Below are 18,936 nucleotides of genomic sequence, written 5' to 3' on the forward strand. Positions count from 1 at the left end.
GGATTGAGACACCGGCATCCTGTGACGCTATCCCGGCCCCACAAGGCATTGCAAACCCTTCCCAAAGCGCCCTGCGGCCAGTTGCACAGCTACTCACCATGCATTGCTCTCTGTGTCCGTGCGAGAGCTGCTGGCGTGGCTGCGCTCCGCCGATATACAGAGTTAATTCCAGCCACACAACTTTTGTTGACAAACCTCAGTAGCGTAGACAAGGCCTTGGGCGGGAAATGGGGCCGGGGTGAAAGATCTACCTGCAAGTCTCCATGCAAGTCGGCAAGAAAGCGTGGAGTGCTCATCCACGCAGACACGAGAGAAGCTTCAGCAGGAAGATCCCAGCGAAGGCTGAGAGGAGGACCCCGGCTAATTCCGTGCCAGCCGTGTCGCAGGCTGTGGTGCATATGTTCACGATTGGGACTACGTTGTCCCCTTTGACAAAATCAAATGTCATCATTCCCATGGCACAGAAGGATTCGGTAGCGCAGCCGTGCACGATGTCAAATGGGTCATCTGCACCTGCGTGTGTGGGGGGAGAAAGCAGGCGACTGGCATCAGGGGAGCATCGCCACTACACCAGATGGTGTGAGGCACAACGACAGGCCCCTGCTCTGCTCCTCAGAGCCCCATCTGGGCCCCCACAGCCTTCATTTCCCCATTGGCTCTGCTCCCCCCAGCCCATCTGGCCCTAGATGACCTCTCCCTACTCCTCTGCTGCGGCAGACACACTGTGTCTCCTTGAGCAAATCACTTGCAGCCCCAATTCAGAGCCCACCAACAACACCCGGACTGGGCTTGTATTAACCCCAGCACCCATCCAGCAAAGCAGCACCTCAGTGCAGGTGGCAGAAGTGGGATCTCTGAGAGGTTTAGTGGGGAATTAAAGCAACATGGTGCAACTCAGGAAAACTAGGCTCAGTTCCCAGCTCTGTCCCAGCCTTCCTCTGTGACCTTGGACAAGTCACCACATCACTCTGTGCCTCAGTTTCCCCAGCTGTGAAACAGGGAGAATGCTCCTTCCTCTGCCTGTACAGATCACAAGCTGTTTGGCACAAGGACTGTCACTACGAACTTATTCAGTCCCTGGCACAATGAGGGCCCCCCTTCTCGGTCTGGGTCTGTGCAGTGCCTGGCGCACCAGGGGCTCCCAATATTGAGCCAGGCCCTACCACAAAGTGCTTACAGATTAAACTCTATACAGGCAAAATATGGGCAGGGAAAAAGAGGCAAAGAAAGTGGAAGCCACTAGCCAAAGGTTGCACAGGAGCCGGTGCTGGGAATAGGACCCAGGTGTCCTGATGTCCAGCTGACATCTCTACCCAGCAAAGCCCACAGCATCCTGTCCTAGAGTAGGAGTTTGGGACAGATGTGAGATCTGGGGTCCAAAGGCCTGAACTGAACCATGTGTCAGCCAGGGATGGACTCTCGGATGAAGAAGCGGTAAGTGGTTTTCCCAGGGAATTTCTAGGGTAACATTAATGCAAATTCCCCAACTCTGATTACTCCGGCAAAGCAATGCCGGGAAGAGGCACCTTTGTCTTCTGCTCCCCTCAAACATGAGGCTAAGAACAAAGGTCTAAGCCATGGGAAGGAATAACTGAGCTAGTCAATGGGGCTCTGGGGCTGTCTAGGGAGGGTTATGAACTTGTAACGAGGAAAACCCAGAATAAATTAACGGACGTTACCACGTGCCTTTTCTTTTGATTGAGTAGAAACATTGGGTCTCGGCTCCAGTACACTCTGTGGTCTCACGCTTGCAATCACTTGAGGTTAAGTAGATGCAGCTACTGCAACGCCGGCCGTTGGGTTTGGGGTCAGCCGGGGGCACTGGGAAGAAGTGGAACAAACGCAGTCAGCTCGGGGGACGAGCCCCAGGAGGCGTCGGGGCAGGGAGAGCAGCTGGGGGCTGCACAGCTCAGCCCTGGGTGCCCCCTGCAGGGGGAGCTGTAGCTCCGGGGACGCCGGGGCAGCAAGGGTGGGGGAGGGGTTTGCAGCAGGGATCCCTGGACCCTGCCCCGGGTGGGATCAGCCGGGTTCACACCTGGTGGGAGCTTAGAGCCCCGTCCACTAAACTCCACCCAGTATTATTCAATGGTGCGCCCCCTGCAGGGCGGGAGGACCAGTCTCAGGAAACTAACATAGGGCAGGCTCCAGGGAACAGGAGGTGCAGGGGATGGAGGAGGAGAGGCAGAGGTGGGGAGATGTACATGTAACCGTGATTGCTCTGCAGGCATCTCCCACGCAGCAGGAGATGTTTCTCCTCATCGTCTCTCCATTCCACTTTGTGAGAGAGAGGAGGCCGGCTTTACATTCGCTGGGTGTTGCACAGGTCTTGACAATGGTGTGAGACTTCACTCCCGCTGAACAGAAGGAGAGACAGAGATTTATTCCCCTTCCACTTCTACACCGTCGACACCCACTGCACAACGACCCCCATAATCCTCACTCTACCCATTGGGAAACTAAGCCACAGGGAGTGGGAGGAAGTTCAGAACTTCAGTTGTGAAATCGCAGCACGGTACCTGCAGTTTATAAAACAGCCTCTGCCCCACATGACTGGTGGGTAGCTAATGTAACGGTGACTTTTTTTAAAAGGCCCGAGAGGTTATCCTGGCTATTGCAGGCTGGTAAGCCTAACTTCAATACCAAGCAAATAGGTTGAAACAATAGAAAAGAACAGAATTATTGGACACATAGATTAAAATGATTTGTTAGGGAAGAGTCAACATGGCTTTTGTAAGAGGAAATCACGCCTCACCAATCTACTAGAATTCTTTGAGGAGGGCAGTAAATGTGGACAAGGGTGGATATAGTGTACCTAGACTTTCAGAAAATCTTTGAGAGGCTCTTAAGCAAGCTAAGCGGTCATGGGAGAAGTGGGAGGGTCCTCTCATGGATAAGTAACTGGTTAAAAGACAGGAAACAAAGGGTAGGAACAAACTGTCAGTTGATTGGATAATTCTCTGTGCAGGTGCTGCATGTGCAGTGGCAGTCAAAAGAGCAAACAGAATGTTAGGAGCCATTAGGAAAGGCATAGATAATATGGCAGAAAACATTATAAGGTCACTAGATAAATCCATGCGACGCCCACTCATTGAATAGTACCTGCATTTCTGGTCACCCCAGTTCAATATTAGAATGGGAAAAAGAACAGAGAAAGGCAACCAAAATGATTAGGGGGATAGAACAGTTTCCATACAAGGAGAGATTAATAAGATTGGGACTATTCAGCTTAGAAAAGAGATGACTAAGGCAGGATATGATAGAGGTCTATAAAATCATAACCGGTGCAGAGAAAGTGAAGAGGGAAGTGTTATTTATCCCTTCGTATTACACAAGATCCAGGAGTCACCCAATGAAACTACTAGGCAATGAGTTTTAAACAAACACAAGGAAGTATTTCGTCACACAACACACCGTCAACCTGTGGAACTCACTGCCAGGGGATGTTGTGAAAATCAAAGTATAATTGGGTTCATAAAAGAGCTAGGTACGTTCTTGGAGGGTAGGTCCATCAGTGGCTATTGGCCAAGATGGTGAGGGATGCAACCTCATGAGCTGGGTGAACCTAAAACTCTCAGGCTACGTCTACACTACAGGATAAATTCGAATTAGCTTAAACCGATTTTATAAAACAGATATTATAAAGTCGATTGTGCGCATCCACACTAGGCACATTAATTCGGTGGTGTGCGTCCATGGTCCGAGGCTAGCATCGATTTCTGGAGTGGTGCACTGTGGGTAGCTACTGTAAAATAATGAGGCCAATAATGTCGATTTCCGTCCACACTAACACTATTCCAATATAGTAATATCGATTTTAGCATTACTCCTCTCGTTTTGTAGGAGTACAGAAATCGATTTAAAGAGCCCTTTAAATTGATATAAAGAGCAGTGTAGTGTGAACGGGTGCAGCGTTAAATTGATTTAACGCTGTTAAAATCGGTTTAACAGCGTAGTGTAGACCAGGCCTCACTGCCAGACGCTGGGACTGGATGACAGGGATCACTCAAAATTGCTTGATCTGTTCATTCCCTCAGAAGCATTTACAGCCCTAAAATGTACAGGTCAGCAAAGTAAGAAGGATGCTGCTTGAGAACATGCTGGAGTTTGATTTACGGCGATTTACGCTGCGTACTTTTGTAGCTGACATTGACAGATTGTGTTTTAAAGTTATAAAGCTTTAACTTTTTGAATTGCAACATCTGCTATCGTTCCACAATTATTGTCTGATACACACACACTCCCCCATGCTCCATCATTTCCTGAAACTTTGAAAACTTCAGTAGAGAAAAACTGAGAAAAATCCTTAAAACTAACCATTGAATGATAAACTAGAGCCAAGCTGAATTCAGCCAAGATTAGATGCCCGACTCCCAAAGAAGGGTTCTGAGTTCTGGACCCCAAGCAGAGTTGGGCACCTCTGTGCAGTCAGGACTTAGGGGCCAAACTCCTAGAGAGGGGCAGGGGTTAGCTCCCTGCTTGATGTGCTAGCTTTTGGAGATCCCTTTCAAAGATGCTTCTCTCTCCCTAGGAGTTGTATGGGCATCCTGTCCCCTGACCCAGGCTCCATGGAGACCACTGGCTGGCTAGTGTGCTGGAAGCCAGGCATTGCAATGCTGGACCTAAATCCCCTTTGGGGAGCTAGCCCACAGGGCCTGGCATAGAACCCAGTTAACCACTGCTCAGATCCATTCACCCCACTCCCTTCCCACAGCTGGGACTAGGAGAGGACCCAGGCGTCCTACCTCCACAGCCTGTTCACTGACCCACGATGAGTAGGGTCCATCTCACCTACCCACTGTTTTTTCTCTCAGAGCGATGGCACAGGAGTCATACCCAGCTGTGCAGGTCTGTAGGTCGCCCGTGCAGCTGGTTCCTGGTCCTTTGCAAACCTCACACTGCAGACAGGCCCCTGGAGAGGGAGAGAGAACATGATGGGTCTAGTTTGTCCCTCCCTTGCCCCCTTGCCTTCCCTGGGGGGTGATCAACCTCAGCTGGAGACCTGAGGCCAATTCACTCCAGCTGGAGACCCTACAGAAATGCCTTTTTACTGTGTTTTGAGCACTGACATTCAGGTCTGTTCCCTTTCAGTCATATTCGTCGTGGGGGAGGATCCTCCTTCTAAAATGTCCTTCTCCTTTGTCCGGATCTGAAATTTCACCAGTTTTCAGTGATTTCGACCATAAACGTTTCCTACCATTTCCAGACTTGGTTCACTCGTTGTCATGGGACCTTGTGGCTTCCAGTCACTTCTTTCTCCTTGCTTCCACTTCTCAAACTCTTGCTGCTTTTTTAACAAACAATTGCATGCAACAGGCTGCTCTGAGTTTTGATTACATTGGCCTCCTAAGGGAATCAGCCCCTGTAGGAACAGACCCCACTCACCCGTAGCCAGGAGAGCAGCGAGGATGCAGACAGCAAGAGAAGCCTTCATGGTGATGAGGAAGCAGTAGCTCAGTGCTGGAGTCTCTGACGCAGCCAAATCTCCTGGCTGGGGGATTTATCACAGATGGGCTGAAATAAGATCAGATGAGGGACTGCACATGCATGAGCCCATGGACAGGGTGGGTGGAACCACAGAGCCATTCGCCAGAGTTCTGGGATAGCCACACCTCTGACCCGCTTTGTGGCTGGTATGTTCATGGCACCCACCCAGTGAAGTCAGAGACAAACCAGAAATGCTCCAGCTGGTAGGCTGCAGTGCGAGGTGACTGTTTCTGGGAATCCAGAAAGATCACCCACTAGAACACAAACCAGAAGGAGACAAAGCAGGCTGCTCCCTATGACTGTGAGAGACAACTCAGCCCAGCTTGCTCTAGGCTGGTTCTTTGCAGACTGCCTCTGCTCCCACACTTCCCCGCAGAGCCCCCAAGACTGCCAGCAGGACCAGGAAACCCCACTCCTCCCACCTTGAAGAGAGCTTGCCACTGTGAACAGTCCTTGATACGCAACATCCAGCTCCCTGCAAAGAGGTTCTCAGCCATTCACTACTTTTAACAGCGGAGGGATCCCAGTGTCTAGGCCAGGTCAAACCAGTATCCGTCCTCCAGAGCCAAATTCCCTCTATGTCCCCCCTCCTAGAGATCAGGGTCTGGACCTGGCACAATCACTCCTGATTCCCTGGGAGGAGGAGGAATTGTGCTGACACCACCCACCCCGAAGGAGGCGGGGTTTTGTTCCCCAGACCACACAGCAGTGGTACATGCCCCACCCGCTTGGGGTCACGCATGTTGCCACAGACCATCAGGCAGCCACAGACTGGGGGGAGAAAAATCAAAGGAAATCAGCTGTGCCACCAGCTAATTAAACAAAGTGCACAAACCTCTCAGGACACAAAAATCCAATCCTGGTCTCAAAAAAGGCACATGGTATTAAATCCAAAAAGCAAGAAAATACACCTGGAACTGAGGCGTTTGCTAGATTTAAAAAGCCCACTTACAAAATGTAAACATCAAGAATAACCTTTCTGAGGTTCAGCTTAAAGGTTACAAATAAAACAAAAGCATTTGGAGGTTAGCACAGAGGAGCCCACAAGCCTCACAGAAAAATAAAAGAAATAAACCTAATCGCGTCTTTCTAGACATTCCCTGATCGACTGACATATCTGAGTAGTTCTAGGTATAATCTGATGGTTTCCATACCTGGTAAAAAGCCTTTTACAGCACAACGAAAGCCCTGACTGTGCTCTGCTCCCCTCTCTCCGGAGAACAACCCCAGAACACACAGGGGAAGCTTTTTTCCCCCTAATTTTAAAAAGTTCTAGCTTCCCATTCGCCCTTTCGGTCAGGCACCCCCTCCCTTTCCTTGACCCAGGGGACTTTTTAACCCTTTACAAGTAAAGCAAGTAGCTACCAAGAGGGACTTTATAGCTACAGGCTGGCTGGGTGTCCATAAAAGGGAGCTACTGCCCCCCCCCCCGCTTCATTTATCACACCCACATCCCCGGCAGCTCATTGGAAAGAGAAGTGGAGATTAAGGATGTTTCCTCTTTGATACGACCCCACCGCACCCATCAGTTACCCCGATTACAGGCTGGCTCTTGCTTTCATCAGAATTCACGTGGTAGAGGCATGGGGTTGGGAGCCAGGACTCCTGGGTTCTCTCCCCAGCTCTGGGAGGGGAGCGGTGGCTAATGGTTAGAGCAGGGGGGCTGGGAGCCAGGACTCCTGGGTTCTCTCCTGGGTCTGAGAGGGCAATAGGGTCTGGTGGTTAGAGCAGGGGGGCTGGGAGCCAGGACTCCTGGGTTCTCTGCCTAGCTCTGGGAGGGAAGTGGTGGGTCAGAAGGGGCAGGGTGAGGGCCAGGACTCCTGGGTTCTCTCCCTAGCTCTGGGAGGGTGGTCTCGTGGTTAAAGCATCAACAGACCAGAGGGGTATCACTTACCTAACGATCCTTACAGTGAAGTTCACATGGGGTGAAGTCAGTGGCTGATTCTGCAGAGTGGAAAAACTGCACCCGTCTCTTGTTCCATCCTGTCACACCTGGGCTGTGTCTGTCTCTTTTTATAGAAGGGCTCAGGTACCTGCTGTGATGTAATATAGAAACTTATACAGATCTGCACACTTCTCCCGGGACAGTCTGTAAGTTTCTATTCTCCTCGCCGGCCCTGCCCACCCGTGGGCCTCTGTGCACACTGCCAAATCCTCCTCCTTCCTGCCGGGAAATCGAATTAGAGGAATGAAGGAAACTAACTCCCCCCAGAAGACTTGGGGTGGCAATGTGGGGTGGCAGGTCACACAAGGGCAGCAAGACTTTTGGGTCCCACTCCTGTCCTTGGGAGAAGCAGGACCCAGTGGTGAGAGATGTGGGGGCGGGAGCCGGGACGCATGGGTTCTATAGAGTGGACAGTGGGGCACAGGACAGTAGGGTTGGATGGGCCTTGGACATCTGGGTTCCTTGAGGACATGGGGCCTAGTTCATGAGGCAGGAAGGGGGCCTGCAAATCAGGACTCCTGGGTTCCCTGGAGAATTGAGGGGCATCTAGTAGTTAAAACTGGTTGTCAGGACTCCCAGGTTCTCGCCCCATCTCAGGGAGGGGAGTGGGGTCTAGTGGGTGAGAGCCTGAGGACTAGGAGCCAGGACTCCTGGGTTCTGCTCCCAGCTCTGGAAGGGAGTGTTGTCTAGTGGTTAGAGCATCCATCAACCTGAGAGGTGTCACGTACCAAATGCTCCTTAGGGGGTTTCAGGCTGCCCCTTCCCACCAGTGAGCACATTTCAGACACATGAGCCACTGATCAATTCTTCTCTCCATCCACTGAGAAACAACAACCACAAGGATGCGTGAAACTGCCTCCCTCTTAAACCTTGGGGTGGCAACATGTGGAAGCAGGACACCAATGGATGGAGCAGCAGGACTCTTGGGTCCTTTTCCAGGCTCGCTAAGGGAATGTGGATTGAGGGAAGAACTCTTGGGTCTTATTCCTGTCCCTGGGAGAAATGGTGATGGGAGTGGCTGGACCCCTGGCTTCTTTAGAGAGGGGAGTAGGGTGTAGTAGTTAGAGCATTGGGGTGGGGGAGAGGGAGAGTGGGTTGGGACTGGCAATCAGGATTCCTGGGTTCTACAGAGATGTGAGCGAGGTCTGGGTGCGGCCTCAAGGTCAGGAGTCCTGAGCACCGCACAGTGGTGAGCTAGCGTGGGATGGGTGGCTGGAAGCCAGGACTCCTGGGTTCCATGGAGACATGAGTGAGATTTCATACTTAAAACAGGTTGTCAGGACTTCTGGGTTTTATCCCTGGCTCTGGGAGGAGAATGGGGTCTAGTGAGTTAGAGCAGGTGTCATAAATAGATAGCTAAGGGTTAATGTTTCTTTTACCTGTAAAGGGTTAACAAAGAGAACCAAACACCTGACCAGAGGACCAATCAGGAAACCAGATTGTTCAAAGCTGAGGGAGGGAATGTTTGGGTCTGTGTCTTTGTCTGGCTCTCAGCTATGAGAGGGGATCTTTCTATCTTCAAGCTTCTAATCTTCAGTTTCAAAGTTGTAAGTACAAAGGTAAAAAAAATTAGGCTGTTATTGTTTTTTTGTATTTACATGTGTGTAGTTTGCTGGATGTTAAATTGTATCTCTTTTTGAATAAGGCTTTTAATTCATATTTTTCTTTAAGCAATGCCGGTGTATGTCACTTGATGAAGAGATCATGTTTCATGTGGTTTCTTCTTTTTAATAAGTTTCTTTTTAAGACTTGTTTAAGTTTTTCTCTCTGGTAGCTAAGGAACGAAAGGGAGGGAAATTCTCTTTGTGTAGATCTACGAGTGTGAATCTCTGCAGCACCAGGGAATTGGTGGGAGGGGGAAGAGAGATAGAATCTTTTCTGTTTCCTTGTATTTGGTTGTCTCTTTGTGAAGAGAAGAGACATGCTTTCTTGGTATTGTGATGTAAAGAGGTGCATCAGTAACTCTCAGGTTAACCCAGAGAGAAATTCTGTGGGAGAGAGGTGGGGGAATAGTTTATTTCCCTTTGTTAGGAGACTCAGGGCATCTGAGTCTTGGGGTCCCACAGGGAAGTTTTGGGGGACCCAAGTGTACCAGGCACTGGGATTCCTGGTTGGTGGCAGCGATATCAGATCTAAGCTGGTAATTAAGCTTAGAAGGTTCATGCTAGCTTCTCAGTTATGAACGCTAAGGTTCAAATCTGAGTAGGAAAGCTATGATAGCAGGGCAGGGAACTGAGGGCAGGATGCCTGGGTTCTATTGCTGGCGGGGGAAGGGAAGTGGTATCCATTGGTTATAAGAGCGGATAGCTGGGAATTGGGCAACTGGCTTCTTTAGAGAGGAGAGTGGGGTATAGTAGTTAAAACATGGGCTCAGCAGAAGGAGCAATGAAACCTTTTTGTGGAGTCGAGAGAGCTGTGGACAATGGAGAGACCACCCAAGGCACATGGCAGCTCTGCAAAGTCGCACGCAGAGGGGCGGAGAGAACGGCTGCAGCCCAAGTGGATGGGAGTCAGGAAGCCACAAGCAGCAGAGGTGAGTGAGGTCGTGGGGGGAATAGAGCTGTTTCTTCCTTGACGCAGAGCCTGCTGGAGGGGCAGGTGTGGGCCTTTCTGCACATGGAAGCCGCCTGCTGCTCTTTGTTTCTGCAGCTTTCAGGGGAACAGACCCAGGTGCATCTTGGCAGACTCAGAAAGTTGCATCAAGACTGTATCAGAATTTCACCATCGGTTTCCCAGCCTCCTAACGACAACAACCCGGCCAGGCCTGGGGAAATTGGCCAACTGCTCAGGCCACACAGGAGGCCGAGCAGTGCAGTGAAATAGACAAGGCCCCAGAACCGGCCCTAACTTGTGTGTCTTGGGTTTTTTTGCACACACTTTTTTCTGGCTCAAGAACGGCTCTGAGCATGACCTGCTCCTGTGTCTGACGGCTCCAGGAGTGATTGCTGAGTGCTGGAAGGAAAACTGTTTGTACTGTAGGTGGGGAGTGGGGTCTAGTGGTTAGAGTGGGGGAGGGCTGGAAAACAGGATACTCCTGGGTTCTCTTCCCTGCTCTGGAGGGGCATGGGGCGGAGTGGGCAGAGCCTGGAAGTCAGGACTCCTGGGTTCTAGGATCCAGCCCAGGGCGTAAGGTGAGGCAGCTCTCTCTTCCCTTTCCCCAGCATCACGGCCGGTGACAGTGGTTTGAAAGTGAAGTGGAGGGGCGGGGGCTGTACCTGCCCTTCCAACAGGGATGCGGGGCTGCTGGGTTCTCTCCGTGGCATGGAGAGGGGAGTTGGTTACGGTGACTATATTTCCCAAAGGGAAAACTGGGCACAGCCCAGGGTGGTGTGAGACTCCCCATGGCATGGCTTGCCCGAACCCCCTCTCTGTGCAAGAATGGTGTCACTGGTTGCTGGAACCCTGCCTGCCCCTCCTGTGCACAAGCCCTTGCCCCCCCAAGAGGGCAGACATTGCTGCTCACCCCTTTGCACTGCACCCCACTTTTCTTGACAAAAGTTGACATTTGTCCCATAATTGCTCTTGCCAACTGATAATTTTTTACGGACCCTTTTGCCAAAAAAAGTCAGGCCAGTGCTTAAAAAGGGGACTGTCCCAGCCGAAATGGGACAGATGGTCACATCAAGGGCAGTCCAATGGCTGGGATGGGTCAACGCCTTTCCTGATAGCAGGGCTGGACAGATGCCAGCGGTTCCAACAGTGCCAACGCTGGAGTCTCCAAATGAACCCAGGGGCCCTCCAGCCAGCGCTGCTGCAGAGCAGCAAGATCAGGGGCTTTGCTGATGTAGATATCCATTTCCCGCCCAAGCAGCTAGGGTGACCAGACAGCAAATGTGAAAAATCGGGATGGGGTGGGGAGTAATGGGAACCTATATAAGAAAAAGACCCCCAAAATCAAGACACTCCCTATAAAATTGAGACATCTGATCACCCTACAAGGAGCTAGTCAAAGTTCAACCGCGGTTAATGTCGGACCGGGCGGAATTGCAAAGCCCCCTTTGGCCGTGACCCAGGAGATCAGCTCTCTGTCCACCCCAAGCTTAGCAGGGAACCCGGGGCAGGGCAGAGCTCGGCAGGGGTGAGCTCCCGGCCCAGTGAGGAGTGACTCACAAGCTCAAAGGAAATGAGGTATGAACCTGCCCTGGAGTTTTACTGAGCAGTGTGTGTGTGTGTGTATGTGTGTGTGTGTGTGTGTGTGTGCGCGCATCAATGACAGCCAAAGGATCTGAAAACAAGTGTAGCCCGCGGGGCTGGGCATCTGTTTTAGTTGATTTTATTTTTTTGCCGACAGCTGTTTTGCAGGGCGCCCCGCTCCCTCCAGCGTGCACTGTGTGCCCACAGAGTGTCAGTGTAAGGTGGTGCAGGTGGAGGATGCCGTTTGGGGCTGCCCGTGTAACCCACACACCTTCTGGTGTGGGGTTCTGTCCTATCTAGTGCTACTGAGACCTCTTAGAGAGAGAGGTAAAATGGGTCTGCTCTACAGCCTTAGCTACCAGCCAGCTGGCTTTTAGCTCATGCGATAGAGTTTCATGAACTAAGCTCCAGAGGTCCCTGGTTCAATCCCAGCCCCTGATGACGGGGGTCTGTTGGCGTTACATGTGCAGCCCTGCCTCTGCACGCTCTGTTCAATTAACTCCACTATCAGGACACGTGATTCACAAACTCTGGGCTAAGGCGAACAGGGCTGCGCACCCAACCTGGAGTTTTTAGGGGAGGGTTGTTGCAGAGGAAGCGATTTAGTTGGGGGAGGCAGACCACTCAGAGCAATGCAGAAGCAGTGCAGGGAAGCCCACCTGCACGGTGTGGGCCCTCAAAATCCTGTAGCAAGGGTCTGAGGCTGGCTAAAGAACGTGAGCAAAGATGCTTTCCTTTTGTTCGTGCTTGCTCCTGTGTTCAGAGAAGCAGGAATTGGTGTGTCCCTTGTCAATAAACTGGCCTGCTTTAAAGATGCTACCAGACTCCATCACCTATTTCTACACCCCCCACCATGGGACAACTTCCAAGGACCCCACTCCTTGGACACAGGCCCCATGTCCTTGTGTGTGTGGTAGGTAGGTAGGTATAGGCCAGGGAAGGGGGGCAATGCAACCCCACCCCCGAGCCTTGCACTTCTCCTTTGCTTCCAATCTAGTGATTCTAACGGATGAAGGCAAAATGAACTCAACAGATAGGTTTGAGATCTTTTAATCCTGCTTTTTACCCTGGTTTCACTATGTGGGAAGAGACCCCTCAGCCTAAGGAGGTGTCTGCAGAAGTATGTTCTAAGCAAAGGTGGGTGATTGATAAGGGATGCTTGTTACTGCAGGTGGGTTCTGCAAATACTGCCCGTTTCTCTCATTCAGAACTGTTAGTAATAATGACTGGGTTAGCAATTCCTCCTTACTCATCCGTCAGGTAAACTGAGGACCATAAAGGCCATCCCATCACAGAACATGTGGCGACACTTCCCATGACTCATGGGAAAGGAGTTTTCCTTCCAGAAAGGAGTGTCTTTGGCTGATAACCTAGCAAAGGAAAGAGAGTTGGAAAGTTCATTTGGGGATAAACGTTGGCAGCTTTCCACTGCGTACAGAGCAAGGGATCAAGCTACCTTCTCTTCCCCAGCTCCGGGGGTATGTCTGTGTTCTGTGTTCTGCCTAGTGCTGGATTCATCGCTGGATAATAATCTTTGATTCCACAATTGCACTGGAGCCTGACTGGTATGTGACAATCTCAAACTGTCATGAAATTTAGACACACAAAACTTAAACAATTTCTCTGTCTTTCTTTTGCAAACCATCCTTTCCTACCTGCCCCGATCAGCAGTGACCTACAGCCAGATGGGCCCACATTTTTGGACACATCAGGGCCCTGACAATCACTTCCCCTCTCCCGCTGCGAAACAAAATCACACGAAGAAGCAAAACACAGTTTGCAGTCTTGGCCTGGCAGCCTATTCGGTTAGCAGTGGACTGGGAGCTGTGGAGTCACTTGGGTTCTTTCCTGGCTTGTTTGCCACATGGGGATTAAGTGTCGGACTCCTGGGTTCTAGTCCAGCTCCACGAAGGGAGTGGGGTCCAGTGGATAGAGCAAGAGGCTGGGAGTCAGGACTCCTGAGTTCTTTCCCCAGCTCGGGGAGGGGAGAGGAGTCAGTTATAGCAGTGGGTGGGGCGCTAGGATGCCTGGGTTCTATCCCCTGCTCTGGGAGGCGAGTGGGGTTGAGTGGGTTAAAGATGATGGCGGGGGGGGGCCCTGGAGATTAAGTCTCCTGGGTTGTGTACAGAAATTAGTGGGGGCCTGGGGGCTGACACAGAGCACCCCTCATTGGTACCCCCCTTTTCCCTGCAGCACGGGGCCCACAGTCCTGCTGCTAAGTTTGACCGCAGCCCAAGGGTAAAACCAGCTTTCTCTTCCATTTCCGCCCACTCTCTGCATTTGGCAGCGGTTAGAAAGTGCAGCAGAGCAGCCGCTGGGGAGGGATGCGGGCCGTGTCTGCTCCTCAAACACTACAGCTCCAGGGCAGAGATTCGCTCCAGTGACAGGCGGGGCTCTCCCGTCGCAGTCCTACTTCCACCTCCCCGAGCAGCCGCAGCTAGTTCCACGGGTTTCATCAGTCGGCTTAACCACGGTGCTCAGGGGCTGGATTTTTTACACCCCCTGAGCAATTCAACTGGGTTTCCCTAACTGTTTAAGGTCGGCCTGGCCTGGCCTGTGTGCGAGGCAGAGACAGGAGACAGACTGAACGCACGCCATGGGCATGGGGGGTGAGGAAGGCAGCGTGTCCTAGTGTTCAGAGCCCCACAGTGGGGGTTGATCCCTCAGCTCTTCTACTACAGGGGAGAGACAGAGACAAATTCGAGAGCTTATCTGGAGGTTGGACCTTAAGATGTGCTCTGAGTAGCTTGAAAGCTGGTGTCTCTCCCCAGCGGAAGTGGGTCCAAGCAAAGCTATTCCCTGCCCCGCCTTGTGGGACTGATACAGTACAGCAAGGCGGCGTCATTTCTCTCTCTAACGTACCCAGGATGGCAGTTCGTGCCATTCCTTACAGGCCGTCGGTGTGTTGCTAATGAAAACAAAAAAAAATCCGTTGTTGCTCTGCAAGTGCTGCTACAAAGTATCCCCAAATCCCCCCTTTGCCTTTGTGACTTATTTACCGTTCTGGACTCTTCGGAAACCCGGTGGCCCGTGATTAGAAAGTCCAGCAAAACATTGTGTGTATCTCTGTGGGCGGAATAATGAGTTTAGAATAGCTTAGCACAAAAGCTAACAGAGAACGGCTCCAAAGCCACGTTACGAAAAGAACAAAAAAAGAAAGAAATATTTGCAATCAGTTATCAAAGTTTCCAGGAATAGTCAGGCCAAACCTCTCAGCCCTCTTCTTCCATGTGAATCTTTTCAAAGTTTCTTCTTCTTCCAGTGACAGCTCCAATGCAGGTGTTGCTGGCCAGTGCCTGCCATCTTCCACTGTTGGGACAGAGGGGTAAAACTTCCCCTCTGCTTTGGAGACCAGCCCACTGGGTGATGGTTCCGACCTACCTGACTCTCCTTCCACCTCATCCTGGTTTGCCTGCTGCTCTGCTGGACCGTGTGATTGTGGGATCAGCGAGCGACGTGTCCCCAGAAAGCTGGTATTCTCTTGCCAAAGGTCGCAACCAATTGTGCGCTTATAAAATCATCTTTCTTAACACCCTGTTATTTAGCTAAGCATATCGGGTAATGTCCAGGAGCAGGAATAAATCCAAGAATAAAACATAAGCGGGCGTGAGGGGGGGACTTGGTTAATGCTGGGTTAAGACTGTCTGGTGATACGTCCTGCTCTTGTAGAGCCTTGAGTTCAGCAAAACACAAACATCTGTGTGACACAGTAGGGAGTGGGGTGGATTGACCTAGGAAAGTCATTTAGTTTTACTGGGACTGTCTGCATGGGAGATGGGAGAGCAGCGGGTGACTTTAGGTGACGGAGATGGTACCTGAGCCTGTAACCTGAGCCAGTAAGGGAGTGGCGCAAGTCCACACCTGTGCCCGGGAAAGGGAGAGAGGGAGGAAAGGAGGGGGTTTTGGTGTCAGTTTGGGCTGGCTGGGAGGAGGCAGGAACCCCAAGTCTGGGGTCTAAGCTCCTTGCCCCCCAGAGGCAGCTGGCGGAGGGGTCCTGGTTGTACCTACAAGCCCTGCTGGGGACTGTGCTCCTGTCATCTAATAAATCTTCTGTGTTACTGGCTGGCTGAGAGTCACAGGTGAATTGCAGGAAGTGGGGGCTGCAGGGCCCTGACTCCCCCACACTCCATCACAATCTGAAAAACAGGAAATTGTGAGTTAAGGCAAACGCCTGCACTGTCATCGCTGTCTGTGACTTCTCCCAGTGATGCTCCACAATGCCCTGGAGACACCTTCTTGCCCGCTGCTTTTTCATGGCAATGGGCAGGGACTCCCCATACTGCTCCTACGTACTCCAGACCCTGACCTTCTCCCCCGGCACATGGACAATTCACAGCCACTTCATAACCTTTTCTGGCCCGTTTACATGTGAACTTGGGAACCCACCTAACCCTGTACCTGCCAGCTCCTCTGGGCCCTGCTGCGAACACAATCCACCCAGTTCTGTATTGACACAATGCAGATGGGACCCTCGTGGCGTGGGACACTGGGGGAACTCATCCCAGATCTCCTCATATCACAGTCACAGCCCCTAGCGTCATAGAATCATAGAATCCGAGAACTGGAAGGGACCTTGAGAGATCAAGTCCAGTCCTCTGCCCTCATGGCAGGGCCAGCACCATCTAGAACATAGAGTCCAGGCCAGAAGGGACCATTGGAATCATCTCAGACTCCCACCTCCACATCACATCGGCCCCCCTGAATTAATTCCTTGAGCCGTCCTCTGAGAACATCCCATCTGGATTTATAAATTGTGGGTGATGGAGAATCCACTGCACCTCATGGTAAATTGTCCCAGGGGTTAATTACTCTCACCACTAAAAAATGACGTCTTCGTTCCATGCTGAATTTGTCTGGCTGCAACTCCCAGCCACTCATGGTGTTAGACCTTCCTAAGCTTGGCTGAAGAGCCCGTGATCCAATATTTGTTCCCTTTGTCGGCGTTTATAAACTGGGATCAAGTCACCCTTCAATACCCTCTTTGTCAAACAAATGGAGGTCTTGGAGCTCTTCCAACACATCTAGCCACCATTCAGCGCTGCGCCAGTGAATGCCACTGGAGTGCCATTGCCATGGGGACAGAGTGATGGCTGCCTGGGCGCTTACCGTAATGTGGTATTTCCTGGTTTCCAGAAGGTTGGATTTTGCTGGACTCGACACTGTGGAAGGACAAGAGCTATCAACGGGCAAACAAAACCCGGCATTAACCAATTTCTTTGCCCACCCCCCTTAAGTTTCATTCTTGGCTCTATTCCTGGTACCCGGAGACGACCCGGTGACAAAGTGACCTGGTTCCAACTTGTAGCCTTAGTGGCTGAAATATTAATCCTGCAGAAATGGAAAAGTGGATTGCCACCAAATATTGACGCCTGGCTCGGCAGGATGGCCGTCCTGGCAGCTAATGAGCGACAGGTGTCACCCAGGGCGGGAGGCCCATGACATTCCAAGCTATTCAAGCTGACTTCCTAGAGGTCTACGGTTCATGATGGTTTTTTGGTCATTTGGTGGAACAGATTGAAGAGGAGAGATTGCAGGACCCCCCGCCCCATGTCAGGCAGTTGTACATCCCTGCAGTTCCAGCCCTCAGCTCAGAAGTGGGTGATGCAAGTTCAAATCCCATTTCCACCTCCGGCAGAGGGATGAATGAACCTGGGGAGGAGCCTGGCCACTGGACTAGTGGCTCCAAGGGATGCAACTGCTGACACCTGCTCCTCCTCTGTGGTGTGTGGAGCCAGTTCTGAGCACCTCCTGGATTAAGCCCAGCAGGCAAAATCAGGGCTCCTGGCTCTTGCTGGGACGCAGGCATCAGGGTACCCGGGGGCAGAAATTTGAGTATCAGGGGAACTTTGACAGCAAAAATGTTGAGGCTGAATGACTTGAGCTGCCCAGAGGGCTCAGCAAACACTGGCGTGTGTGTACGTTTGTGAATGCCGGCGGTGCCTAAATCTGTGTGGCCGGGACTTGCGGTAGCCGGGAATCTAGCCTTAGGCCTGTATGTATTTTGTTGCAGGGCTGTTATTTCCCCCTCTGAGGCCCCATGTGGTTTAGCCACTGTGTGGGGACACTGCAAGGCTGTTTCCTTTAGGAGAAGAACGCTATGATGCAAGGCAGGTCTCTCTGCAGTGCAAAGACCGCGTGGCGCACCCTCTCAGCGTCCTGCATCTTGGAGAGAAGCAGGGACAAACAGCAGCACACTGTTCCCGTGCTCAGAAATCGCTGCGCCTGCCTTTCTGGTGGGCTCTATGCCCAAGAAGCTTTCTCTCCCTGCTTCCTCCCAGGGTCCTACCCACCGCTGCTGCTCCCACTTTCCCTCCTTGCCCCTGAGTGTGCAACTAGGCAATCCCGCCTGCCCAAGCGTCTCGGTTCTGAGCTGCAAGGTCTATGAGATGTGTCAGCTATGGCAGAGTGTAACCACAGGTTATGGGGCGGGGGGGCAGGTGTTCTGCGGCTGTAGGACCTCCGGCTCCCCAAGCAATGGTAGCTTCCATCAGCCTAGCTGCCTCTCCACGGGGGGCGGGGGGGTAGGATGGCATAGCGACAGTGCTCAGTCCTGTAGCCTGACCCAAAGCTGGGGATATATAATAGTAACTTGAGGATTAACAGGTTTTTGTTTTAAGTTCAGGCCCAGTAAGATTATTGTAAAATTAACAAATCATTTGGGAACCCTGATGTGCACACTCCCACCACAGGAACTCTCTCTAAACTGGGAGGAGTGGTAGATATGCTGGAGGGTTGGGATAGGATACAGAGGGACCTAGACAAATTAGAGGATTGGGCCAAAAGAAACCTGATGAGGACAAGTGCAGAGTCCTGCACTTAGTAAGGAAGAATCCCATGCACTGCTACAGACTAGGAGCGAATGGCTAGGCTGCAGTTCTGCAGAAAAGGACCTGGAGGTTACAGTGGATGAGAAGCTGGATATCAGTTGAGAGTGTGCCCTTGTTGCCAATAAGGCTAATGGCATTCTGGGCTGTATAAGTAGGAGCATTGCCAGCATATTGAGGGACGTGATCATTCCCCTCTATTCAGCACTGGTGAGACCTCATCTGGATACTGTGTCCAGTTTTGGGCCCCACACTACAAGAAAGATGTGGACAAATTGGAAAGAGTCCAGCGAAGGGCAATGAAAATGAATAGGGGGCTGGAGCACATGACTTATGAGGAGAGGCTGAGGGAACTGGGATTGTTTAATCTGCAGAAGAGAAGAATGAGGGGGGATTTGATAGCTGCTTTCAACTATCTGAAAGGGGGTTCCAAAGAGGATGGATCTAGACCAGGGGTCCCCAACATGGCGCCCGCAGGGGCATCTAAATGCACCCACGTCCTGGCCAGCAGTCGAGCATCCACCGAAATGCCGCCGAAATTCAGTGGAA

At 51.6% G+C, this 18,936-nt stretch overlaps 1 protein-coding gene across 1 annotated transcript; it reads right to left on the bottom strand.

Annotated features, from left to right (window-relative positions):
- Window positions 1-292: 292 nt before the first annotated feature.
- LOC142047581 (phospholipase A2 inhibitor gamma subunit B-like) lies at window positions 293-5,463 on the bottom strand. The gene is made up of 5 exons (XM_075071397.1): window positions 5,383-5,463; window positions 4,793-4,909; window positions 2,202-2,354; window positions 1,732-1,821; window positions 293-513 (listed from the first exon to the last, which is right to left on the bottom strand). Exons 1-5 carry the CDS (start codon window positions 5,429-5,431, stop codon window positions 293-295), a joined length of 630 nt encoding a protein of 209 aa, XP_074927498.1. The 5' UTR covers window positions 5,432-5,463.
- Between the last annotated feature and the right edge of the window lie 13,473 nt (window positions 5,464-18,936).

Source organism: Chelonoidis abingdonii, chromosome 11 (assembly GCF_003597395.2).
Source record: "Chelonoidis abingdonii isolate Lonesome George chromosome 11, CheloAbing_2.0, whole genome shotgun sequence".
NCBI classification, from domain to species: domain Eukaryota; kingdom Metazoa; phylum Chordata; order Testudines; family Testudinidae; genus Chelonoidis; species Chelonoidis abingdonii.

Coding starts and splice junctions, on each gene's coding strand:
- LOC142047581 (XM_075071397.1), bottom strand. CDS start 5,431: ATGAAGGCTTCTCTTGCTGTCTGCATCCTCGCTGCTCTCCTGGCTACG. Junction 2,355..4,792: donor TCTGAGAGAAAAAACAGTGG/GTAGGTGAGATG, acceptor CCTTCTGTTCAG/CGGGAGTGAAGTCTCACACC. Junction 1,822..2,201: donor CAGAGCAATCACGGTTACAT/GTACATCTCCCC, acceptor ACTTCTTCCCAG/TGCCCCCGGCTGACCCCAAA.